This window comes from Westerdykella ornata, assembly GCF_010094085.1.
Source record: "Westerdykella ornata strain CBS 379.55 unplaced genomic scaffold EI97scaffold_12, whole genome shotgun sequence".
Lineage (NCBI taxonomy): Eukaryota > Fungi > Ascomycota > Dothideomycetes > Pleosporales > Sporormiaceae > Westerdykella > Westerdykella ornata.
This window is the reverse complement of record NW_022986862.1, coordinates 575354-600060: the sequence shown is the minus strand read 5'-3', so window position 1 is coordinate 600060 and position 24707 is coordinate 575354. Positions and strand designations below refer to the sequence as shown.

The window sequence follows — 24707 nt, the reverse complement described above, 5'->3', positions numbered from 1 at the left end:
TATACGTGATGGAATGATGAGATATTATATGCCAAACAAGCAAGCGAGCCAGAACATAAGCGAATGGAGTATGAGGGTTAATCGGGGGGATATATATCCCAGGGTAGTATGTAGTCATGCAATTGCTCTAAGGACTCGGAATTTGATGCAATCGGCCATTATGATATTATTAGTGTATTGGCATTGGGGAATGTTGGAGTAGGGCGTGTTTCATTATTCTTCCTCTAATCACGCAGCAAGAAAAAAATATCACCAATAACCAGTTGGGGACTTCGTAGATATGTAGCATATGAACTCATCACATTCAGTACCTCCCCAACCATCGATTGATCCCGCTTCTCTATCCTATTTATTAACTCAAAATATCATCCCTATACATCCACCCAATTATAATATATTTCTAAGAATACGCTCTGCTCACCGCTCTACAACTTCGCAGCCGCATTCACGAACCCCTGCGCCGAGTTCAGCGCCACCACCGCCTCGTGCACCATTTCCTTGACGATTTCGGCGGCGGTCTGGTTGGGTGTGTTGACGGAGCCTGCGACGATACCAATAGGCCTACCGTACGAATCAGCATTCAATACCATTCACACAACCCCACTCCCAATCCCGCCCTGCTCTACAAATTTCAAACTTCAGGCAGAGGAGAGTACTCAGCACTCACCTCAGCGCCGCCTGATCCATAATCTCCTCCGTCAACCTGCCCTCCCTATGCAAACGATCCAACTCCCACTCGAGCGGCACCTTCCCCTCACTCGTCAACTCCTTAATTTCCTGTTGGCGATTCTTCTCCCAGTCCTCAATATACGGATTCCGCAACGCCCTCAACGGCCGCCCGGACCAAATCGTCGAAACGATCCAGCTATCGTAACCCGCGGAAATGACATCCCGCTTCATCCCCTCGGGCGCCTTACTTTCCACACATGGGATGAATCTCGTTCCTACCCATACGCCTGCTGCTCCCAGCATAAGCGCCGACGCGAGACTGCGCCCGTCGTTGACGCCGCCGGCTGCGACGAGCGTGACGGGTTTGCCGGTCAAGGGGGACGTGTATTGCCGGACGATGTCGGCGCAGGCGGGGATCAGGATGGAGGTCGGGATGGAGCCTGTATGGCCGCCGGCTTCGCCGCCTTGGGCGCAGATGAGGTCGGCGCCGGCCTGGCAGGCTTTGTGCGCGTGTTTGGGGTGGCCGATCATGTTCTGTAAAGTTAGTGGTTTGGTATCCAGGGGGAAGACGGAGGGAGACGAACCATGCTGTGGAGTTGTTAGTAAGAGAACAAGGGGATGGAGATTGACTTTGGGGACACGTACTAAAGAACACCAGCTTTATGCAGCTTCTCAATCGCCCACTTGGGAGCAACGCCCACCGCGGAAACGAAGAGCTTCGCACCGCTCTCGATGACGATGTCCAGGAGCTCGCCGAGGTGGCCCTTGGTATAATCATACTACATATACTGCATCAGCACATTGACCCTACGCAGTCTAGGAACTCTCCTGAGCAAAGCCCATCCTACATTCGTCTTCCGCGCACTACCCCCAACCTGCGGTAACAGCAAGTCCACCCCAAACGGCGCATTCTTGTCCACCAACGCCTCCTTCAGCTCGGCAATCATCTCCCGCAGCATTTGGGGAGTGTACCGCGCTCCCCCTAGCGTCCCGAAGCCCCCGGCGTTGCAGACGGCGGCGGTGAGTTGCGGGCCCGCGACTTGGTCCATGCCGGCGAGCATGATGGGGTGCTTGATTCCCAGGAGGGTGGTTAGAGGGGTCGTGAGGGGGGCGGGCGCCATGTTGGATGGAGTTTTGAGGGATAAGGTTGGGTTGGGGTCTGGGAGTTTGAGGTTAGTTGGCTCAAGGGTGAAGATGTGACAAACCCTTGGGGATTGGGATTTTGGTGTTGTTGAGTAGGATGGAGATATATTCGGCTATGTGACGAACTCGGCCTTTTGGAAGATGTAGGGGATTGAAATTTAGGAAAGCAATGGAAAGACCAGAATAAGACTGTAGGGAAAAGGCGAATAGAAAGCAGAACTAGACTTGACCCCGGACACAAACAGGTATCCGACGGAAACAAAATCAATCTTACAGTCTAATAATTCTGCCTGTGAAGTTTCTAAAGCAAAGAAAAAGTTGAAAGGCTGATAGAAATAACGGACATGAGGAAGGATTAGCACTCGCGAAACATCAGAGATAAATGAAAACACACGGAAAAGGAAGAGCAATTGGGCGGACCGCGGCTTAGAGATGCTGACTCGATCCCTAAGGAGGACGTTCGTCGGAAGTCTGTCGGGTAGAGAGAGCGGGGAGAGCTTGAGAGCTTGGGAGGTGAGCCAAAATCCCGCTAAACCACATCTGGCATTGATCTTGCTTACCAAATGCCAAGGGTGGCCCAAGCGTTACGCGTTGAAGTTTCCCCTCCCCCACCTTACGGAGCTTCCCCCAGACAAACTCCACTCCAGCTCCACAGCGCCAGCAAGCTCCACACCTCAAAGCTTCCTTGGGCGTCTTACCCCCTTGTCCATCTCTTTACAATACAAGCATGGCTTCATTTAATCGTGTCTCGCATCAGTGCGGCTATAGTACTGTGCGCTGCTCACCTCTTTCAATGACGCCCTCACCTCATGGCTGAAACGCGTCTGCAGCTTTTCGCCATATCTTACGCTCGGAATCGCGTCGCGAGCCTCTCTGCAGACGCGCTCCAAGAACATTCTCACCTCAGCGCGGCACTTTACTCGTACCCGGCTGAGGAAACTTTACCTTTTTCGAATTCCTGGTAAGTGGTGGATCGTGCTGGCTGGGATTTTGCTGACGTTCTCAAGCACATGCTCACTCATCGCAACACTCTCCTCTCACCTCATCACAACACTCCCACCTCGTCGTAACACTTTACTTCACTTCACCTCATCTCAACAATCTCATTTCCACACTTTCACCTCAACACTTCAAGCAGGCGCCGGAGGGAGCCGACTCCCGGGCAGTTGCTGAGCGCCATTCGGCCTCTGGCAACAGTGCTTCGAGCCTTTTGGTACTTTGAGCATCGGGGAACAGAACAAGCTTGCATGGGCGGCATGCAGAGCTTCGACCGAACCGACCGAACCTGGCAACGGACAGAAGCCACCACGGGGTGTCTTCTGGGCAGCACCCAGAGGTGACTGCTGCGGGCCCGAGGCGCGAGTCACATCATGGATCCGGAGTACAAGCTGGGTGATTGCAGCATCCGCAGCTTCGAGCCGATCGGAAACCTGCAACGGCGAATGGGGTCTTGGGATATGCGACACATTGGATGCGCTCGAGACACAGTGCCACGACTGGGACTCCAAACCCCCTCGTGAAAAGGTGGGCTTCAAGCTTCGCGCTTGCCTCATCGTCGCCTTCTGCAACGGGTCGGATGGGTTGACAGTCTCTGTACTGGGCATCTCGTTGGCATCTCAGCAAATCCTGTGTCCGCTCTGGGGAATTCAAACAACCACACGCGAACCGCCTACAAACCACACAACTTGTCATACACACTAGCCACAAACCAAACACAAATCCTCTCGTCTCTACCTTCGTTCTATCCATTCCTATATATAATGCGTGATTGAATGTCATGAACAGCTGTATTTCCAGTCGGTCGCACAAGTTGCCCTTTCTGGATGGTGATAGTTTGACAAAGCACGAGCCATCGTTCGCCTTCCCTGACCACTTTCTAGTCGCCTCGGTTCACCAGCCCTCAGGTGTGATCCACCCAAGAACGTTAGACCAGTTCTCACCATGGCTACCCCAAGATGTTCCCTCGTTTCTTCTATAATTATGATACCCCGGATTTGCCAGCATGTCGTCTTCTCCCATCGAGTGAACTCCGCACTACAACAATATGCAAGGTGAGCCCTCTGGCTGAACTTGTTATCATTCCAGTATAGCTCACATCCGTAGCTCTGCCATACGCTATTCCCGCTGCAGCGGCAGCTCTTGCGTACCTTGATGGCCGCCACGCCATCAGCTATGACCTGAAGCTCCTCGGTCCATTCGTGGCCACGCAGCTGTTTGCCGCGAAGCGACACGAACGCAACGACGACATCAACCTCTTTTACGCTCTCGAGAACCACGCGAAATCCGCCAACGCAGGCCATGTTTGGATCATCTTCCAGGGCAAGCAGTACACATATGCGCAGGCCTACGAGATTGTGCTGAAATATGGCACATGGCTGAAGAGCAAGGGCGTCCAAAAGAACGAGATTGTAGCCATGGACTTCATGAACTCCGAGCTGTTCATATGGATCTGGTTCGGCTTGTGGAGCATTGGCGCGAAACCCGCATTTATCAATTATAACCTGACGGGAAAACCATTGCTACACACAATCCGCACGTCCACCGCAAGACTCGTCCTCGTCGGGGAAGAGAGCAGGGGGAAATTTTCAGAAGATGTCATGGCAGAGCATGGCTTCACTGCCGTGTCGACCGAAGGACCTCCGCCGGAGCAACCCGCAAACTACCACTTCCACCTTGAAGGCGGTGACACTTCCGCCTCTGTTGCAAGACACTCCAAGGTGCACTCTGTGGATTCCGCACAGCCACAGCGACGGAAGTTGGAACTCATTTTCTTCGACAAGGGGCTGGAGGCATTCATCTTGGAGACGAAGCCTATACGACAACCCAATTCTGAGCGTGGAAATCAACAGAAGAATGACATGGCTATGTTGATTTACACCTCGGGTAGGTGGTGACCGTGACCAGGCGCAGAAGAAGCAAACTGACCCATCGAGTAGGCACAACTGGCCTTCCTAAACCAGCCGTCATGGCTTGGGGCAAAGCTACTTTGGGCAGCAAGTTCGTCGCGGGCTGGATCCCTATTAAGAAAACAGATGTGATGTACACTTCCATGCCGCTCTATCATTCCTCCGCCTCGGTTCTCGGAGTCTGCGCAGTTCTGAACGCCGGCGCAACCATCTGCTTGAGCAAGAAATTCAGCCACAAGACCTTCTGGCCAGAAGTCCGATCATCAAACGCTACCATAATCCACTACGTAGGCGAGACGTGCAGATACCTCCTCTCCGCACCTCCATCCGACCAAGACAAGAGCCACAGAGTCTACTCCGCCTTCGGCAACGGCTTGCGCCCCGACGTCTGGCAACCCTTCAAAGACCGCTTCAACATCGGCACCATCCTCGAATTCTACGCCGCCACCGAAGCCCCCGGCGGCATGTGGAACCGCAGTACCAACTCCTTCAGCGCCGGCGCAATCGGCCGCAACGGCACCCTGGCCCACCTTCTCATGGGCTCCTCCCTCTGCGTCGTGAAAATGGACCCGGAATCCGAACCCCCGGAGCCCCTACGCGACCTCACAACGGGTCTGTGCAAAATGGCCGGCTGGAACGAACCCGGCGAACTCCTCTACAAGCTCGACCCGCAAAACATCTCGCTCAAGTTCCAGGGCTACTTCGGCAACGACAAGGCCACAAACTCCAAAATCATCCGCAATGTGAAAGCGAAGGGTGACGCGTATTTCCGCACCGGAGATCTCATGCGCTGGGATAAGGAGGGAAGGTGGTACTTTGTGGACCGGATAGGCGACACGTTCCGCTGGAAAGCAGAAAACGTGAGCACCGCTGAAGTCGCCGATATCGTCGGCAGGCATCCCGCCATCGAGGAGGCAAATGTCTACGGCGTGCTTGTGCCTCGACACGATGGGCGTGCGGGTTGCGCCGCTGTTGTGCTCAAGCCGGGAGAGTCGGTGCCGCCGTCAGAACACACGTTGAAGAGTTTGGCGGAGCACATGACGAAGACTCTACCGGGTTTTGCGGTGCCGCTTTTCATCAGGGTGACGAGGGAGATGCATACTACCGGGACGAATAAGCAGCAGAAACATCTGTTCCAGAGGGATGGGATTGATGTGCGGAGGGTGGAGGAGGCGGGGGATGTGCTGTATTGGTTGAAGGATGCGACTTATCAGAGGTTCACGGAGAGGGATTTGGAGAGGATGTCTGGGGGATTGGTGAAGTTGTGATGGTCGTTGGGTCTTAATGGGGACGGTGGTGTGGTTGTCGTCGCAGCGAACGCTTTGCACAGTTCCAGGATGTTTCATTTGCATCTGACATCTTTTCTAAAGGTCGTATTGGTATGTTGATATATACCCTATATAGCGCAGTCTACACGAGTATTCCTGTAGCAGTCAATGTCTACAAAGGCACTGCTGGTCGTTGGCGAAGTGGGAAATTGTCTGTCATGTCGTCAGGTCAGACGAGTAACAGTAGGAGAGACGAGATGGTGATTGGATTTAATATAGATTGGGAAGCCAGACATCTTGCCCCGACGGAGGATGGTTGTTCCGGTCCGATGAACTTTATGTGAACGACTCCAAAGACTGAGTCAGAACAAACTTGCTGAAGAATTCCTGTCTCTTAACTTCATCTTTTGAACCGTCTTCCAATTCTAAGCGCCGCAAATCTATGGTGCCGCAATTCCGTACCTAGGCTGCCTCACAATCCCAGCGAATCCGTCCGTCGAAGACCCACCTCTCCCAACCCTGGATGCCATTTCTCGGACATACACCTGGAACCCGCAATTCCTCGCATGAAAGCGCTCCCAAAACTCTAAACCCCCGACCATGACACCCTCTCCCGAAAGACGCGCCGACCCAACCGCACCCACCCCCTCCCCCTCCCTCACTACCACGACCACAACCACCACCAGCCACCCTTTTACCTCCACTCGCTCCCTCAAACAACTCTCCATCTTCTTCCTCGGCGCCGCCAGCCTCCTCGCCTCGACAACCCTCACGCGACGCGCCATCCACCGGCGCAAACTGCGCATCGCCCCCAAACTCTTCGACCCGAACACGAATCCGCACGAGCATTTCAGCCCGTTCCACGACGCGCTGATGGCGCTGAACCTGGCGACGATGAATTGTGTGAGTGTGGGCGTTATGGGGGTCGGGGGGGTGTTGTGGGCGGTGGATTTGTATGGGTTGGAGGAGATGAGGAGGGGGTTGAGGAGGAGGTTGGATTATGAAAGTTTTTATGGTGGGGATGGGGGTGGGGAGGAGGGAATGGAGGAGGGGGTGGTAAGGAGGAAGGAGGAGGAGGGGAGGGAGGGGAGGTAGTGATTGTGGGAGTTGTACGATATTGAGGGAGTGTAAGAATAGTGTACATATTAGGCGGTTTACGGGACTACATGGGATATACGCAACGAACCGATACGCAAGTTTAGACCAGAAATGGCAATGCTATTTCGCATGCGATATGCCAGTTATATTGTTTTGACATTGGCAATTGCTCGAATTGTGCCACTGATGCATCATCGGCTCCAGCCCCTTCTGGCCTTGATTATCCCGTTCATATCCCCAGCAGAACACTTAGTCAATTCAAGATGACCAATATCCGTTTGCTACGTCAACTACACGCATCGCCCTCGTATTAACCATGCCGTAAAAGCTCTTGACCAAGAACAAACAAAACATCGCCATGACGCTGGCACCTCAACCCTCCTTCCCACCCTCCCCTTCCCCTTCCCCCTCCTCCTCAACCCTCCTCCCCATCACCCCATCCCTATTCGCCCTCCACACCCCCTCCCCGCCAACAAACCTCTCCAACTTCCAAATCTCCACCCGCCTCTTCGTCTCCTCGAGCGCCTCCTCGCCCGCCCGCCACGCCTCCCGCCGATGCGCCGCACTCACCGCAATCACGATACTCTCCTCGCCAACCGGACACTCGCCCAGCTTATGCACGATGGCGATCTTGACGAGGCTGTGCTTCTGCAGCATGTGCTCGGCGATGGAGTACAGGGTCGCCATGGCGAGGGGCGTGTACGAGGTATATGCTAGGGAGGCGACGGGGAGGTCGTTGAAGTTGTCGCGCGTGGTGCCGATGAAGAGGACGGTGGCGCCGGCGCTGGGGGAGCGGACGAAGTGTGTGGCGTGCGAGGGGTTGAGGGGGTGGGGGGTTAGTTCTATGTGGATGGTTGGGGTGGTGCGGGTGATGGGGTTGGAGGGGATGGAGGGGGTGTAGGTCGAGGGTTCGGTTGTTGACATTATGGCCGTTCGGATTGGGTGGGGATGAGCTTGGGGTGGTGTTGAGGCTTGGTTGAAAAGATGTTGTCGTATGATAAATTCCGGATTAGGAGACTTGTGCGGATATCTGGGTAGGATCCGGGCTGAGAGGACTTAGTGTGCTGGGTCGATTGATGACGTATGAAACTTTAGAGAAGAGAAAAGGAAGAGAAAATTGGGAGACAGAATTAGAAAGGCGGCATAGAAAGTATTTAATCAAGAAGGAATCAATATGAGAAGACCCAGTAACCAGAAGTGACAATATGTGTGTTTGGAGAGAATGGGGGACGGAATCATGACCGTTCAATAATGACCTTACTGTAGCGTCGACAACAGCGGAAGGGACAGGGGTTGAAATAAGACTGATACCTACCTGTGAACTTTGAAAACTTTGTTGAAACTGAGAGTTGTGGCAGTGTCATGAGCAAGAGGAAGGCAAATACAGTTGAACATTGATAGTGACTAATAAGCGGCCATCCGCCAGACCCGCTTCGGTCCGAGCCGAGAATGGCGGGAGGGACATGCGAATATATTCGCAAAGGCCATAACCAGTGGATGTAGTGCCATAACTGCATCAAATCCCTGCATGCCGTTTCCCTGAGAATCTAACAACCAGATTGCCAGATTTATCGGCGAACAAGCATACCACCCTCCCATACCCAACGCCTAGTAAATGCACTGATTCGACCTTGACAAAACGAGTCAATGGAACCTCGCCAAAGCAGAGACATCAGAACCGCTGCCTATGCTGGAACTTCGGCCGTTCAGGTTCTTGCATCAACGCCAGTCGACTTGGGTGCATCCCACCATGCGCCTCTGGCTGCTTGACGGGCTCCGCCCCGTCTTTGGCGGCTTCGCCCTCCTTCCCTCCCTTCTTGCCCTTCTTCTGCATGCTTTCCTTCTTCTTCTTGCGTTCCGCCTGCTTTGCCTCTATCTCCTCGCGCTTCTCTCGCTCGCGCTGACGCTCTTCCTGAAGTTTCGCATTCTTCGACTGCAATTTCTCCTTGCGGTATTCGGAATTGCCTCCACCTCCGGCACTACGAGTATGTGAGTACTCATAGAATTTGCGAGTGGTATATGTGAATGAACTTACGTCAATTCCACATTAATCTTCCTTCCCTTCTTACCGTCCGGGAAGATGGAGTGATTGAACTTCTTCAAACATGTTTCCATACGATCGAAGTTCTCGAAATCTATGAAAGCGAATCCTTTCGGCTTCTTCGTCTGCTTATCCGTCATGATACGTATGTCCTTCGGCGCAAGCTTCTCGAAGTGCGCTTGGAGTTGTCCCTTCGTGGCAGAGAAGGGTAGGTTGCCTGCGAGGAGTTAGCTACAGGACGACCATATATAGCTCATTAAACGGACCAACGAAGACTGTGAAGCGATTTTTCTTTCCGGACGTGGCTCCTTCCGCCGCTCCATTGGTGGACTCGCCAGCAGCACCGTTTTCAGAGTCGCCTTGCACCGGTACCTGATTTGCGGCTGCTTCCTTGTTCTTCTTGGACTTCTTCTTGGACTTCTTTGCTTCTGGGTCCTTCTGCACAGCCTCTGTCGCAATGTCCGCAGCCTTCTCTTCTTGGCCATCTGCGGATGCCGACTGTTGGGCAGCTTCTTGAGCTTCTTGATCTACCTTGGCCTTCTTTGACTTCCGCCCCTTTTTAGATTCCTTCTTCCTCTCCTTGCTATCATCATTCTGACCAGCCGGGGCGACAGTCTCGGTGTCTACGTCCATGGGTGTCGCCTCCGTGTCTTTCTTGCTTGAGGCTGGCTCTGTGACAGCATCGTTATTGGCAGACTTGGGCTCAGATTTCTTCTGTTTCTTAGATTTCTTGGATTTCGCTTCCTCTGCAACCACTTCATCGTCCCGCTTCCGCTTCTTTTCCGTTTTCGGAGGCTTCTCGAGGACAGCGGGGTTTTCGTTGTCTGCTACACCACCGTTGGCAGCTGGAGGCTCAGCATCCGGCTTTGCAGCCTTTTTCTTCGACTTGTCAGACTTCGACATTACGGAGAATATGTACTTTAACGAATGATTGTGCGGTAAGATCTGTGGTAGAATCCTACAGCTTCGGCTTTAGCGATGCAACTTAACTTTTTCTGCCGCTCGTCGTAGGCGGTGAGGAGCGATTTTCTTGGCGTTCCTAGCTGCGACTTCAACCACCGTACCCTCAGTTCGCAGTTTGTAAAGCGAAAAGACGATGCCACAAATACGTCCAGCCGCTCTACGGATACATCTTGCCAGACGTACTCTAAGGCCACCGAGTTTTAGCCCCCTATATTCTCCCCTTCGGCGCCAATTCTCCCATAAACCGCCGTGTCTCATTCTCACCTCGAATCGCACAGTCCTCCGCCCACAACTCCCTTTTCTGCATCCTTCTGGACAATCTTTCTATACTGGCCAGCCGATATTACGTTTGTTCTCTATAACTGCCAACGACAAGAAATGGGTCAAGGAAACTGCAAAGCTCACGGTCAAATACACCTTCTACATATGGGTTATCACCACACTTTTCAGTATCGCGAGCTTGGGCTTCCTGAGCGAACGACAAGAGCGCGCATTTCCTTCGCCGCATGAATGGAGCCTCTATACGCGCTTCCGGTTTAGAAGAGGGAAATGGTGGGAGGTCCCGGAGAATAACGAGGACGAGGGTTTTCCAAACTGGGCTCGCCTTTACGCGGAGTATCAGCACGCTTTGCGGCGGTTAGAGGATCCGAATAAGGACGGGAAGGGCATCATCGAGCAAGAAGGAGAACCCATACCAGGACTGGGAAAAGCGGGCTTTGACCTGACCGAAAAGAGCGAGGAGTGGAGGCAAGGATACTATGAGGTTCTCATGGGCATGGCACGGGCGTCCGAGCGTTTGGAAGGTTGGGTCTCCGACAAGTGGAGGTGGAATGCCTGGTCTCCGGAGTTTATTGAGTCGCCATCAAATCCTAGACCAAGAGCCACGCCTCCAGGAATGCCTCCACCTCCTGCGAAAGAAGATCAAATAGCGATAGCGGACCCGCCAGAGTCATTCTACCTCAGAGTTCTTACCTCCAAGGGGTTTACAACGTATCAGCGGGTCTCAGCAGCTCTGGGATATGCAGACTGGTTGAGCTTCAAGAAGCTGAATGATTCTGCTGAAGAGATGTACAGATGGGCCCTCGACATCGCGATCTCGGGTCTTCCCACTTCCGATACGAAATCGGTCATCGACCCAGAAACAGCGATCCTTTCTGCTTCGGCACCCAGAGACGCAATCACACCTAATCTCATATTCGCTGCCACCAATATGGCAACATTCTATGCATCAACAGGGAGAATCACCTCTGCCCTGCCTATATTCATCTCTGTCCTACGGGCACGTCTTGCTGCAGAACCCGGGCCTGCATCTCCTCCACAACCTCAGCAGGACTCCAGTTTCATTGGAACCATTCTTAGCCTGCTCAAGGAACCGGCTTATCCACCGCTCCCCCCGACAGGCGACGAACCCCTTCGGCGAAGGCAGGAAGACCGCTGCGAAGAAGCTGCGCTGAAGAACTACATTGGCGAGATTCTCTTCGCGACTGCGGGTTCCTCTTCTTCACAGCAAAAGCAGGGACTTGACTGGGTGCGCGATGGCGTCTCAACAGCAAAAATCGCTCAAAGCTTCGACGTGATACAGAAAGACCCTGCACGGAAAAAGAAGTGCGAAACCTGCGAAGAAGTTGGTCTCGAGTCTTGGGGCAAGATCATGACTTATCTCGCTGCTGAGGCGCGGCGGGAGCGTGACGCCGCGAAGTCGGGCGGAATCACCAACTTGCTCTGGAAATTGAAGGGCACGGCTGGGCTGGATAAGAAGGTTGAGGATCTGGAGGATGAGGAGGAGGGCGTCACGCTACGGCTTAATAAGCTGAGGAGTAGGATGCTCAGGGAAGAGTATGAGGAGATGGATAAGAAGTACTCGAGGAAGTTCGTCTTCTAGTTGTTGTAGGATATAGATAGGTGCTCCTGGCGCAACCAAATACCCGATATTTGTCATTCGAAGCCATATTCCTTTCTCCCAAGGTTGATTGTTGTTGCGCCTAAAAACCTGGAATCCTCAGCACCTTTATCAACACCAACTTCCATCAGCCTTCCTATAAGGTAAGATCCTCTAGACTTCCCACGCTACCCTAATAAACTATCAATGAGCTTTCCCAGCCATCACAAGGCTCGATAGCAATTAGTCTTCAGCAAGTGGTTTATTCGGCTTGTCTCCTCCAAATCGCTTAATAGGAACCTTTCCCGTTCGCCTCAGTACACCCGAAAAAGCAATCACCGAACCATAATATCTGGACTAGCAAGACGACAGCAGCACGGTTGGTCGCCCCTTCACCATCCAACAGTTTACATTATCAACCAATAACTCAATATGCTTTATGAGAATAATCTGTTGGTGACCCCGCGGCACTCGCCGTCCTTTTCCTCTCATCTCTTCTCCACCCATCCATGGCGACGCCATGTTCCCAGGCTGCATGACAGCTCGACAGTGGGACGGGCGGGAACTGCCTCCCTCCCTCCCCTTCCCTTCCCTTCCCTTCCCTTGCTCTCCGGTTCCGGGACCCGTCTGAACCGAAACTTACCTTCCCCCGGGGAACTGCGATGGTTAAACTTTATGGCGTCTTGACAAGCGTTGGGGAGGTGGGAATGATTGGTCTGGCGTGGGGAAAGGCTGGTGAGCGGTCCGCGGAAGGGGATATCGATATCGACCAATTAAGGGTTTCGAGAGACGGGACTGGAGCTGGGACGTTGGGAGGGAGAGTGTGAGGAGCTGAAGAGATCGAGAAGAGCACCGGTCAGCCACGAAAGCCACTGGAGTCAAAGGTCGGAGATGGATCACCATTCGCCGTTTGCGGTTCACCGATCAGATAATGTGTGTGAGGGTCGCTGCATTGCAGCAAGCGTTGGCCGCGGGCTGACGGGTTGGATTGTGGTGGTGGAGGTTTGCTATTAGGGACGCGTGTTACACTGCGGTAGCTCTAGGGGTTGGACCGTGTGGTGGAGATGGGAGAAAGCGTGTTTGACGAGTTCAGGGAATGGTGATTGGAGCAGCAACAATATGATGGTCCTGATTGAGGGTGATGTATGTACTGTGATATGGAAATGCAGTAGGCAGAAGAGAGAGGGAGCGGGAGAGGAACTCAAGCATCGATGGAGGCGTTACGAGTTTGCAGGTTCTGCATCTGCTTAAAGAGAAGGACTTCGAGGATTGGGTCTCCCTGAGCATAAGTTTGGCTCGAGCAATGAGGACCTACATCCTTGTAAGTAGGGTTAAAGGAGTGGAAGCATGTGCAGGGAGAACTGGGTCTTGGACACTGTTCCCATGTTGTGACTAAAAGGGTCTAATAAGGGCATAAAGAGATTCTGGTTCAAATGTTGACACAGTCTATCCATATGAGCCTTAGAACTGTGCATTTCTGGGAGGTTTCCGAGGGATAAAAACTCCATCGTCGTCTAAGTCCAAATCTGAAGGATATAGCATCTCCAACATCTCAAGGTCAAGCCTATGTATTCTCCTGAGCTGCCTCCCAGACGCATCGTGGACACATACAGTCGCCGCCCAACGCACCAACTGCCCACTCCCGCCTTTCTTTGACAGGAAGGCTGACATCGCAGTAGTGGCTTCTTAATTCTTCGCCTCTACGGAGGCCCGGTTTCTCATCTGGGTCTCGGCCTTCCCAGGGTACCAGCTCCTCACGGGTCCAAAATCGTATACTACCTTCCCACTCCCAAGCAACGTTGGGGTCACAGCTGTGATTCCCCATACACCACATGGGATGCACAGCTGACACTTCTGGCCTGCGGTCCAGACCTTGCCGAGCTGAGGCAGTGCCTGAGAAGACATGTCAGCAGTGTTGAATGTTGTGTCATTGGTGCAGTGCGGATGGCTCACCTCGGAATTTCGCGTATAGTGTGTTGAATACCCACGTGTCATAGCGGTCTTCGTGCTCGTATATGTTGATATCCATCCTCTCCAAGATGTTGAGAGGGGTCAAAATGTTATCTTTGAACGAAAACGGCAGAGTTTGCGGTACACCGCTGAACGGGTCCGTGGTGTTCTTCTCGCCGTTGTTCTTCCATTTTTCCTCGAGGTCAAGACCGTGGTAATCGCCCCAGATGAAACGAACCTCTTTCAGCTCCAGCGGGTGGATATTTTGCACTTCTGCAAGGGCCAATGCGCGGATAAGGAGAAGTGAGTACAGGAAATCGGAAGATTCACTTGCTGACACCTTCTGGTCGATGTTTACGCCACAAAGAGCCGGGTGATAATTGTCTTGAGCAAGCTCGTAGCATTCCGAGCTGCAGAAGTACGCGTCCTCGCACTCGTCACAGGCTATGATACTTTCCGCGGAACCATCTACTTTGGAGAGAGGAATACTGCAAGCGTCGCAGAAGGAATCACGTAACCTCGCAACAGCTGTTAACAGCGACTTCTCTTCCAGGATCACCTCGCCCGGAGGAATGTCTTCCTTGGCAAATATGCCTAACTGGTCCACGTAGCGCGAAGTCGGCAGTTTACTGTGCGGAATGTAATAAGCATCCAAAACCCATCAGAGCGTATGAATATTGCATGGGAAATATCATGGGGTCTTACTCACTTTGATGCCGCGGTGTCGGGTGAGAGAATGAGGAGAGTTGTCTTCTTGATCTCCAGTTTTGGTGCGACAAGAGCCATTTCCTCATTCATGATCCTAAGTGACTCTTCAGAAAACCGATCCGGCTCGTAATTATTCCAGGGATACTTCTCACGCCGGACAAGTCCCATGTCCGGGTACTCCTCCACATCAGCCGCATCAAAATTGTCGCCCTTAGAGCTGAAATGACTGCGCAATTTCTGCAGTATAGTCTCCCGAAGAGCTTTGAAGTGGCGGTTGGAGGGGAATGCCTGCAGTGCTCGTGTAATGTAGTCGAATGCACTCCGGAGACAACCGCAGTCTATCAGAGACTGGACAACGATGGCGTACCTGGTCAAGTTCAGCTTTTACCGAGAAGAGGTGCAGCAACAGAAAGATGTATATTGAGTCACCATGGAAGATTATGCATACGCTGTTTTGGACCAGCAGTTCCTTGCTATGGTTACTGCCATGGGCTCATCTCCCTCATCCGAGCCCGTCGACTCCGCCGTACAGGTGCATGTTGTATGGTCTACACCAGGGACGATGTAAGGCAACTCAGAAGCTAGCTGGCTGTGTAAATCTGAGGTTATATCTTCTTTAGCTGCACGGAGTGCCTGCTCATGGAATTCACCCTCGTCGGCGACTTCGTCTGCAAGCAGTAGAGCTTTATAAGCGTCGCCAAGAGCCAGGTCCGGGTATCCTAAGCTTCTGTATGCTAGTGCAAGCCTGAGCCTTTGGACGATGCTATATGGCCTATTTATAACCGATTCTTGTAGCTCTTGAAGCTTTACGAGCCTGTCTTTCCACGTGGCAGTCACTTGAGACGTAGTTTTCGAAGACTAATGAGCGTCAGCTCGGGCATCCACTGAGTATATATGACCTACAGCCATCAAGTACAACCCTGGGCCTGTATGTGCGCGTGTAAATGGCAACGACTGCAAAGAGAAATTTTGTCGTTTGCACAATAGTCGCTTAATCGGGCAAGTCTTTGGGTTGGGGTAAAAGCGGTCCGTGCGCTTCGTTTTTTCTAACTGATGAGGTGCTGGCAACCTCTCCCTTCAGCACCAATACTCCAAAATTCGCTGAGGGTCTTATTCCGAGACATACATTACCGCTATGTTGCCGTCCGCGGCAGAATTAGTTGCCGGATATCTCAGAACAAATGGATACAATGAGGTTCGTTGCCTGTCGGAGTCAATCCGTTGACGTCAACTCACCAGCCCTGTCAATCAGACACTGGAGAAGTTTATCGACGAGGCAGGTCTAGAGAAGGGCAGCGGTTCATCCAACGTCATATCCGTTGAGGATCTTCTTCGGGAAAAGCAAGCATTTGACCTTAGTTTAAAGTTTGAGAAGCTGGGAACACATGCTACACAAGCAACCTGGCGGAAGCCAGGTCAGTCCCTTTATACGTCTGACAATAGAACAGTATTGCTAATCCTGACTTAGCACCATCTGTTCCTACGGTTCTAGGCGCGGTGCCAACCAAAGCCAATATTATTTCAGCGTTCATGCTGAATTTGAAATTGCCAGGATCGTCTACACCGAGGAAGTGCATTGCAGCAACGACCGCTGATAGACGGCTGAATTTGATTGATCCTCTCGCACCGATGTACCCTCTAATAAGGTCCTATGTGCATTTCATAGACTCTCCCCTCCTGGATCTCGTTGCGATCAATCAAAGGTTCTTGTTGGCGGGCACCATGTCTGGTAAGGTTATCCTATACGATACAGCCGCCGACGAAGTCGCCAGCGAACGAAAAGATCACACTAAATACGTCGTAAAACTGGCCGCTTGGAAGATGCCGGACTGTATCCTGGTAGCAAGTGCCGGATGGGACGCCAAGGTCAATATCTACAGACTTCAGCTCGACGCCCATGACAATCTACGGCTCGGAGAACCTTTGATAACCTCGACGTTGCCGACCATCCCAGAGACAATCATATTCATAGAACGGGCTGGGTCATCCTCACCTGTTCTACTGGTCACTCGAAGGGACTCTACTTGCCTTTTCTATTATGATGTTCCAATATCAAACTCAAGCGCAAACGAGATGACTCTATTAGGAAGGCAGAATTTGGTTCCACATTCTAACGCGTGGATCGTATTCTCTCCCTCCGATGTTCAAATATCTCCGGCTGATCCTTCCATTGCCGCAATTGCCACTTCGTCGACTCCGCATATGAAGCTACTGGTCGTTCGTCTGCTTGTACCACCCAACCAGCAAGCGGGAACGGGAATGATGGCGGTAGAGAACGATGCCGGACCTCCTCCAACACAAGCGGCACAAGCTCGAGCAGAACTGCGGCTCCAAGATCGTGAAGAGGCAGCAATCCTGGTCAGCATTAACACTATGGCTCCGCAGACAGCTTACTCCACACCCAAGCTTGCATGGCGCCCCGATGGATCTGGAATATATGTCACAGCCGATGACGGAGTTTCGAGGTTTCGAGGCAAGCACTGGTAGACTATTCGCGAGTCTAGACAAGCATGACTCGGGCTCCAAAGTGCGTTGTCTGTGGGCGGGCTACATCCAAGATGACCCCGAACATGGTCCCAATAACGATCTTGAGTGCCTTATTAGTGGCGGCTTCGATCAAAAGCTAATCATTTGGCGGACTGTATAATGTCGCTTTCGGATTGCGGTAGTCATGATTGGTTGTCGAAATAGACGCACTGAGCAACACTTCCAGAAACATGTCCCAGCTCCAAAGACTCGGGGGGCCGCTAACACCCTCGTCGTCGGTTTCACCGATCACACATCCGTCTTGATCTTGGTTCGTGGGCGATTATGAAGAACTAACACTATAACGGCACGATAGGCGAATACCTGGCTGATCCCCGCTAGGCGCTGCAAATGTGACGGAGAGCACTGGGACCTCGCCTACGGTGGACGGATAGCAGTACGCGCGACCTTCAACAATCTCGTGGGACGATGCGTTGAGTCGGTTGAATTTACCAAGACCATGGATCAAGGGGTAGAACTTCCGAATTACGTATTCAACAAGGCAGATATGTCATTGACCTCTATGTCATCTGTCCTCTGGCCCAGCTTCACATTCAGGGTTTGGTTTACCAACTCTGCAGGTACTTTCACACCTCGTCTTGCATGAGGGATGGATTCAACGTTACTCCGTACATGTGGCTGGTTGTCCTACCGTAGGGATCGATAGGATATCGATCACCAGCGCCACGATCCCAATCCAGCAAGCCACCAAGCAAAAGGAAATTCAGACCCCTGGTATCTGGATAGTCGTGACGGTATTCCCCGGGCATTGGAAAGGCTTGATAATTGTACTACAACTGCTCCATCCACAACCTTGACATTTCTGCCACCATCCTGGGACCTTACACATGGCGCCCGTTTGTTCACGGAGGGAAGGGTTGGTCCTGCTCTTGGCACAGAGGAAGTGCATCATGCACCTACATGCGCCATTGGTCCGCGGAGTGGAATAAATGAAAACTTAGGCCAACTTTGGAGCCTATGGATGCCAACTTGCGGAAACGCTAGAATCGCGGAAGCGGAAGGGTCGCCTCTGGCCGGCACTATACTTGCCACTCCGCCTACGCAGGTTCTCTTGTTTGCAGTCAAGATGCATCTTAGTGGCCGGGCTTCGGGTTTCTTCGCTCGCTGAGGCTTTGGCGGACCATGGTAGGTACTGTATATCTGTCTGTGAAGCTGAGGCTAGTGACTCTTCATTAGCTTGATTACTCTGTCTTGACTCTTACTTGTTCTGTCTTCACTCTTATTTTCTCTGTCTCGACTCTCACCTGCTCTATCTTGACCCCTAACTGCTCTGTCTTGACTCCTAACCAGGGCGCTTTGTTTAAATAGCTCGAGTATCATTTCACACCCGTTTGGATTCGTTCTCCTTTCCAAAACTCCTCCGTTCGACGGCCACACCATCGAGAGCAATCACAAATAACCGAAATGCCAGGCACTGGCTCTCCGAAAGAAGACTACTTGCTCATAATTGTGGGCCCTCTGGATCATGCCTTTTTCAAAGATTGGAGAACGCTCAAGGACGAAATCCGGAAGGGTGTTAAAGAACAACCTGGTCAGACTGAAGTAGAAGCTGATCCAACGAAACATCAGAGCGTTGGCTGGTGCACTTTCAAAGACCTCAGTGAAGCGGAGAAAGCGTATGGTACGTTCATTTGCGTTCTCATCACTGCAAGCGTTCATTGACACGGTTCAGGAAAACTCGAATGCCAACGCTCGATCCTCGTTCACCTATATATCACCTCAACAGTTGACCGAAACTTTCAATTACATACATGCAATTGCAGTGATTTCCACAAGATCTTCCGCGACGTGGGCCGTGATGGGCACTCAAAAACGACGTGCTTACCCTCTTCCGGCGCCGACTGGGCCGTTCTGCATCGCAAATCGTTAGTTAATTTTGTGCCAATACTTCAACTAAGACGCCGACCGCGAGATGCGATCGGACGAGGAGTTCAGCATAGTTATGGCCAGGCTACTCCTCAGACCTACGGCTACCCGTACGGTCAACCTCCTAACCAGAGCTACGGTCAGCTACCTCGCCAGAACTACAGCCAAGTTCCTAGCCAGAGCTACGCTCAGGTTCCCAGCCAAAGCTACGGTCCGGTTCCTGGCCAAAGCTACGGTCCGCTTTCTGGCCAGAGTTACAACCAGGCTCCCTCGTATGATTATAGCAGGACATCCCCCATGACCGATCCCGAAGTCTATCCTCAATCCGGCACAACCAGCGCATATCCTGGGGCTTATCGATCCTCAAGTTTCAGCACAGCCACGCCACTATACGCTGCAAACCAGAGTGGATTTCTAGTGAACATGACCAAAGGCACCGCGCTCACGGAGTCTCGTGGAATATTCATTCAAGGCATAAGTTTCAAGGCGAAGAAAGAGAATCTGGAAGACTTGTTCAAAGGGAAGAAAATCACGCCCGTGGACTTCAGACTATGTCGAGGTAAAGAAGGCAGATTCAATGGATGTGTGACGGCGAGGTTCAACACACCAGAGGAGGCCAACGCAGCGATACAGAAACTTGATGGCTCCAAGCATATGGGCAGGCTTATTACGGTGCGATTGGATAAGGAGAAGACGATCGTGAAGCCGGAGTATTCCGAGCCCTTGATTGTTGATGGAACTACACCTAGCGTAAGTTGGATTGCTGCAGAGGGTTCCTCCTGCTGACATCGTTAGCGAAATGTACCTCTTTGAGCCGGCGAGCTGCTTTCGACTATCATGCGTCTAGAACCACGACGCATGCCGGTTTACAGGCGCGCGGGCTGGAACCTGTCGGGCCCCTCCGTTCGGCCAGCTGGAAGCACGTGGCTGGCTCTCCGCATTAATATTTTCTTTTCTATATACACATCACTGCGTCTGTATTCTTGTTTCCAATTTTTCTTTCATTTTCCTCTCTCAGGAGAGAACTGCTCTGGCGGACCTACGATTCGGGCGCACAGGATATAGGGGTAATTACACTGTATATACAGACTTTGGCCCCGTTCAGGGCTTTTACATTGATCGGCTTTCATTTGTAATACTTCCTTAGTAAAGTATAGTCTTAATATTCAACAACATCAAACTCTAGTACTTTGCGACTTCAGCCGTCGAGGCAAACGTCAGGGCTTCTGAATCGACAGTCTTCACCGATCAACTCCTGAATGCATGCACTACCGCAACCACAGCTTGTGGTCCACTCTCCTCGATGGCTGATGTGCAAGCGCCGACACTGGCCTCAGTGTTCTACCATGCATCAGTTTAAACTCAGGGCGTTACCGTCCTTGCGACAAGTCCGCACATACCATCCAATCGCACCGTTTCGCCTGAACATCCAAGTCCCTCAGCCTTACGCCCCACCACACACGCACACATGGCACGCAGACAAAGACGTCCTCGTGGAAGGCGGTAAGACGTTGACCCCTCATCCCGGTGCAAACATTACGCACGTCATCCCACAAGGGACCCAATGAAAGACCCGCTGATCTGGAAGATGCAGAACCAAAACTGGGGTCTGAGGAGCCACTTTTGTGATTTGCAGGGAAGAGGACGCCACAACTCCAGCTAAGTTCGATTATGCGGGTGCGGCTGAGACTGGCGGGGAAGCAGCGGTCGGAGGCGGGCGGGAAAGGGATGATCCAATTGAGTTGGCGGGAAGGGTGTAGATATTTGAAATTTGGAGTGACATTCTTGGAAGAGTTCTTATTAGCACTGACATAAGATTATGTTGACGAGCCACTCCAGTACCACACCCTCTCTTGGAAGCCTGTATCAACTCCAGCCCCTCGAGTCCCTAATATTTCAAGTCTCCCTCTCGAGCCGTTCAGCCAGTGTGAATGCTGTGTGACCACAGAGCTAACAACTCATCCCGTCCAGATCCGGAAAACAAGAAACCATAACGCGCCATAGCTCACTCCTCAACCTCCACCAAGTAAGTGGCGCAAGCCCCGAAACTCGAAAGCTTCGCACCCAATATCTATGATGCACCGCAAGGAGCCAGAACAGTGGATCTCCTCTCACCATACCGTTATCATAATTCTCGTCCTATAGCCTTGCCACAGTGACAAATTCCTCCTCGTGCATCGGTGTAGGTCCTTGGTGGGTGCTTCTGATAGCAATTACGAAAATTCTCTGACGAGGATTGGACGCTCGTGTCTCACGACATAAATGTATAGGCGGACCTGTGAGAATTTTAGGTTTGCGGGCCCTGACTGGATGATGGCGGGATGTCATGGCTGTTTCCGTGCATGGGGTGGGATAAGGTTGGGGAAGGCTGCAGTTGTGGTTCCCTTCATGAAAGGAAAAGGAGGAAATATCCTGATTTCATTGTGTACGGGAGTGAGGAGTCGAACAGTCCACTGTAGACAGGGCCTGGAATGTGTTCTAAAGTTGACGCTCGGGGAGTGAATCCATTACATTTCTCTCTGACGCAGACGATTCCCCCCGTTTGCACATGTGGGCAGGGAAATCAAGTGCAGAATGATGCTCTCCTAAGTGCTACTCTATAGCTGCCCACTTGTAGATGGTTGTTTATCTTCAGCAAGCAGGTAACCACTGTACGGCAGTAAGGAGTCGAGAAGTCCACTGTGGACACGGCCTGGAGTGTCTTCTACAGTTGAGTGAATCCATTGCATTGCTCTCTGACCATGACAACCCCCCACGCTTGCACGTCGTGGGCAGGGAAACGAAGTGCTGGATGATGATCTCCTGAAATGCAACTCCACAGCTGCCCACATGTACATACACTAGTTCTCCATTGCCAGCAGTCAGCTAATCACTCGCTAGTCTTTTGACTCCGATTTTACTCATATTCTTTAAGCGAACATCTCTAAGCTCTTGCGCGACTCTGCGACAGTGTAGCCCAAAACTCAACCGCAATATCCCGCACGCAAGTTCCCATGCCAGCCAAAGAAACCCCAGTACCGTCAGAGCAAAACTTCAGCGGGCCCAACACGATCCACGCAAGCCCTCTCGCACCGATAACACTCATCTCCTCCACCCCCATCGCACTGCCTCTCCGTGCCCTATGGTTTACCCTGACGGCACAACAAAGTTTACACAAGGTTATCTTGGCTCCCGCAATGCAAGGATATGTGTCGTTGATTTAAGGTTATTTGAACGTCTAGCGTCCCGGACTGCTGGGTTGTATTTTGAAATCGAAAGAAAGGTGCGCAATGGCTGGTTCTTTCCATGTTTAGATGAGGCCAGTGGGGAGATGTTGCTGGGAGATGGGTTTTACAGTCCTCCACCGGACGGAGGCTTTGCTTTATGGTACGCTGAGCAGATAGTTCTTGATATCTCATGACACCTACGGTGCTGGGATAGTCCTGCGTGTATTGAATAGTTGTTTAATGAGCCAAGTGATCAAGCTCACTGCCAGCTCTTCTTATTTGCGTGCAATAGAAGCAGTAGATGAAAACTCCAGTGATCGTCATATACTCAATTCCATCGGAGTCGTTTTATGGCCTCTTCTCATGAACGATATGATTCTTTTCTCCCGTGACGCCGTTAATGCCAACAGAACGCAGCGCTACCGTATGTATATGCAAGCTGCGTGACCATAAAACTCCAAGTTCGAGAAACATATGCATGTATAAATCGCTGTCCACCCACTCAACGGTAAATGCAATGGGACAACCTCACACTCGCCACCCCGCCTTCAAGAACTTCCAAGCCGTCACCCAAAGCACACAACACCACGTCGCCGCAAACAGCAAGAAGATTCCGCTCCAGAGCTGCACGCCGAGATAGCTCGTACGGCCATCACTCTTGGTCGTGACGAGTGCGCCTGCGATAGGCGCGCCGATCAAAGTCGCTACACTGGACACGCTCATCGACATGCCCAGGCGCGTACCGAGGCGAGATAAATCAGGACATATACCGGCGAAGGCGGCTGAAGGGAGTGTGACGAGGCCCGCGGAGAAGAAACCTTGGGATCGTAGAGTTAGCACTGCGTTGAACGCAGAACGGGGCGAGAGTAACATACCCCATATGACGCTGAAAGCAATAAATGTCCCCGACGTCTCAATGCTGATCCAGGTCAAACTCAAAATCCCCCCTGCAAGAGCACACAGCATCCAAGAAAATATGCTGCCGAGATAATGTCCCAGTATCCCAGCAGCGAGTCTCCCGAAGAAACTCGCACCCACGCTCATCACAAGCGTGTACAGAGCCATGCTTTCCGACATGCCCAGGCGGTCTTTTGCATAGGTCGGAATGTAGAAGTAGGGGATGATGTATCCGATGAAGGTGAAGAAGGTGGAACAGGTATAAATGAGAAATAGACGGTCTTTGAGGGCGGTTTTGTCGAAGAGTTTGCGGGCTTTGCGCGGGCGCACGACGATGCTGGAGCCGCTGAGGAGCGTCGGTATGGAGAGGGCGGCTGCAGTGAGCGAGACGAAACCCATGGCTCGGATGGTCTGTTGAGGGTATCAGCAGTTGTTGTGAATGAGTCGAGAACAGGTCGGAGAGTACCCAAGGGAAGCCGACGGTTGGCACGAGTCGATTGAACATGAGGATGTAGCTCACGCCGCCTGCCGATATCAGCACGTATGCCACAAGTCTTATGTTCTACGCAATGCACTGACCAACTGCAATACCGCTCATCACAATGCCCATCGCCAGTGCTCTCCTTTTGTCGAACCAAATCCCAATGAGAGCCAGACTGGGCACATACAAGAGTCCCGCTCCCAGGCCCATGCATACCGCTTGAGACAAGAAAACTTGCCAGTATTGCTTGGAAAGGCTGAGCATCATGATGCCGAGAACAACGAGGAAATTCCCGATGAGCAGCATAGAGCGAAAATAGCCCAAGTCGAAGAGTGGACCGGACAGTACACCGATGAGAATCAAGAGCCATCCTTGTACGGTGCCTATCCATGAGATAGCAGTGTGGCTGGATGAAGATAACAGATATGATTTGTAGTAGGCTTGGAACGCGCCGTAGGAGAGGGTAAAGCCCCTATACGGAGTATTTAGTTTCATGACCTCCAGAGAGTAATGGAAGGAAAGCAATCCTGGACCAACCAAATATTGATGTAGATTAAAAAACCTCCAAGAACCTTGAGCCAGGCGTGAATGCCGCCATCTGGAGCTTTGGGAAACGGGCTTTGGGGAGGCGTGGCGGGTTCTCCGTCATCTGTCGATATGGTCTTTTGTGATGAAAGCTCTTGAGATGAAGGTGCCCACCCTTTTTGCTCATGGGCAGGAACCTCGTACGCCTCCTTCTCCTGGTCGACCATGGTTGATGACATTGAAGTTTGCAGCGTCTGTCGTAGAGTGATGTGCTTTCTACTTGTCGGTATTTGAAAACATAAAGATCGAAAGAACGGAGGAGGTAGTAGCTGTTAATACAGTGGGCTCAGCGGAGTGGATGTAATTCTCAATCTCTCCTAAGCCTAATGTTCGGCTTCTATATTCCCGGTGTTACTGCTGGATAGAACCTCGGAAACTACAGGAGAGCAAGAGCAACCTGCAACGCAGCACGGAATCGAGAAGGCAAAATGCCATTTGTGATAGGGGAAAAGAGAACTGCATTGTTGGGACTCTAGGATGGTTTATATCCGGAAATAATT

General features: G+C 52.0%; 11 protein-coding genes across 11 annotated transcripts; 5 read left to right on the top strand and 6 right to left on the bottom strand.

Moving 5' to 3' along the window:
* Window positions 1-314: 314 nt before the first annotated feature.
* On the bottom strand, window positions 315-2217 carry EI97DRAFT_433929 (2-nitropropane dioxygenase). The gene is made up of 5 exons (XM_033798492.1): window positions 1518-2217; window positions 1315-1448; window positions 1287-1290; window positions 668-1203; window positions 315-561 (listed from the first exon to the last, which is right to left on the bottom strand). The coding sequence occupies exons 1-5, from the start codon at window positions 1788-1790 to the stop codon at window positions 426-428; spliced, it is 1083 nt and encodes a 360-aa protein (XP_033653539.1). The 5' UTR covers window positions 1791-2217; the 3' UTR covers window positions 315-425.
* Window positions 2218-2942: 725 nt separating this feature from the next.
* On the bottom strand, window positions 2943-3416 carry EI97DRAFT_442964 (uncharacterized protein; the record flags this gene model as incomplete). Its single annotated transcript, XM_033799787.1, has 1 exon — window positions 2943-3416. One exon carries the CDS (start codon window positions 3414-3416, stop codon window positions 2943-2945), a length of 474 nt encoding a protein of 157 aa, XP_033653538.1.
* A 300-nt stretch (window positions 3417-3716) lies between these two features.
* EI97DRAFT_494492 (long-chain fatty acid transporter-like protein) lies at window positions 3717-6251 on the top strand. The gene is made up of 3 exons (XM_033802393.1): window positions 3717-3863; window positions 3916-4695; window positions 4749-6251. Exons 1-3 carry the CDS (start codon window positions 3857-3859, stop codon window positions 5984-5986), a joined length of 2025 nt encoding a protein of 674 aa, XP_033653537.1. The 5' UTR covers window positions 3717-3856; the 3' UTR covers window positions 5987-6251.
* A 374-nt stretch (window positions 6252-6625) lies between these two features.
* EI97DRAFT_354493 (uncharacterized protein) lies at window positions 6626-7000 on the top strand (the record flags this gene model as incomplete). The annotated part of the gene is made up of 1 exon (XM_033794888.1): window positions 6626-7000. A coding segment is annotated over one exon (375 nt), but the record flags the coding sequence as incomplete, so codon positions are not given.
* A 456-nt stretch (window positions 7001-7456) lies between these two features.
* On the bottom strand, window positions 7457-8436 carry EI97DRAFT_474714 (molybdenum cofactor synthesis protein-like protein 2 large subunit; the record flags this gene model as incomplete). Its single annotated transcript, XM_033801901.1, has 1 exon — window positions 7457-8436. The coding sequence occupies exon 1, from the start codon at window positions 8006-8008 to the stop codon at window positions 7457-7459; it is 552 nt and encodes a 183-aa protein (XP_033653535.1). The 5' UTR covers window positions 8009-8436.
* A 30-nt stretch (window positions 8437-8466) lies between these two features.
* EI97DRAFT_433926 (uncharacterized protein) lies at window positions 8467-10084 on the bottom strand. The gene is made up of 3 exons (XM_033798491.1): window positions 9392-10084; window positions 9120-9342; window positions 8467-9063 (listed from the first exon to the last, which is right to left on the bottom strand). The coding sequence occupies exons 1-3, from the start codon at window positions 10026-10028 to the stop codon at window positions 8757-8759; spliced, it is 1167 nt and encodes a 388-aa protein (XP_033653534.1). The 5' UTR covers window positions 10029-10084; the 3' UTR covers window positions 8467-8756.
* A 125-nt stretch (window positions 10085-10209) lies between these two features.
* On the top strand, window positions 10210-12033 carry EI97DRAFT_433925 (uncharacterized protein). The gene has a single exon (XM_033798490.1). The coding sequence runs from the start codon at window positions 10222-10224 to the stop codon at window positions 11968-11970; it is 1749 nt and encodes a 582-aa protein (XP_033653533.1). The 5' UTR covers window positions 10210-10221; the 3' UTR covers window positions 11971-12033.
* Window positions 12034-13367: 1334 nt separating this feature from the next.
* On the bottom strand, window positions 13368-15694 carry EI97DRAFT_419745 (uncharacterized protein). Its single transcript, XM_033797003.1, has 5 exons — window positions 15529-15694; window positions 15074-15483; window positions 14627-14992; window positions 13921-14546; window positions 13368-13860 (listed from the first exon to the last, which is right to left on the bottom strand). Exons 1-5 carry the CDS (start codon window positions 15532-15534, stop codon window positions 13532-13534), a joined length of 1737 nt encoding a protein of 578 aa, XP_033653532.1. The 5' UTR covers window positions 15535-15694; the 3' UTR covers window positions 13368-13531.
* Window positions 15695-15714: 20 nt separating this feature from the next.
* EI97DRAFT_433923 (uncharacterized protein) lies at window positions 15715-17290 on the top strand. Its single transcript, XM_033798489.1, has 3 exons — window positions 15715-15820; window positions 15878-16040; window positions 16094-17290. Exons 1-3 carry the CDS (start codon window positions 15761-15763, stop codon window positions 17110-17112), a joined length of 1242 nt encoding a protein of 413 aa, XP_033653531.1. The 5' UTR covers window positions 15715-15760; the 3' UTR covers window positions 17113-17290.
* Window positions 17291-18576: 1286 nt separating this feature from the next.
* On the top strand, window positions 18577-19851 carry EI97DRAFT_458984 (uncharacterized protein; the record flags this gene model as incomplete). The annotated part of the gene is made up of 3 exons (XM_033800958.1): window positions 18577-18793; window positions 18845-19788; window positions 19834-19851. 3 exons carry the CDS (start codon window positions 18577-18579, stop codon window positions 19849-19851), a joined length of 1179 nt encoding a protein of 392 aa, XP_033653530.1.
* A 2921-nt stretch (window positions 19852-22772) lies between these two features.
* On the bottom strand, window positions 22773-24174 carry EI97DRAFT_419743 (MFS general substrate transporter; the record flags this gene model as incomplete). The annotated part of the gene is made up of 4 exons (XM_033797002.1): window positions 23721-24174; window positions 23608-23666; window positions 23120-23552; window positions 22773-23062 (listed from the first exon to the last, which is right to left on the bottom strand). The coding sequence occupies exons 1-4, from the start codon at window positions 24115-24117 to the stop codon at window positions 22773-22775; spliced, it is 1179 nt and encodes a 392-aa protein (XP_033653529.1). The 5' UTR covers window positions 24118-24174.
* Between the last annotated feature and the right edge of the window lie 533 nt (window positions 24175-24707).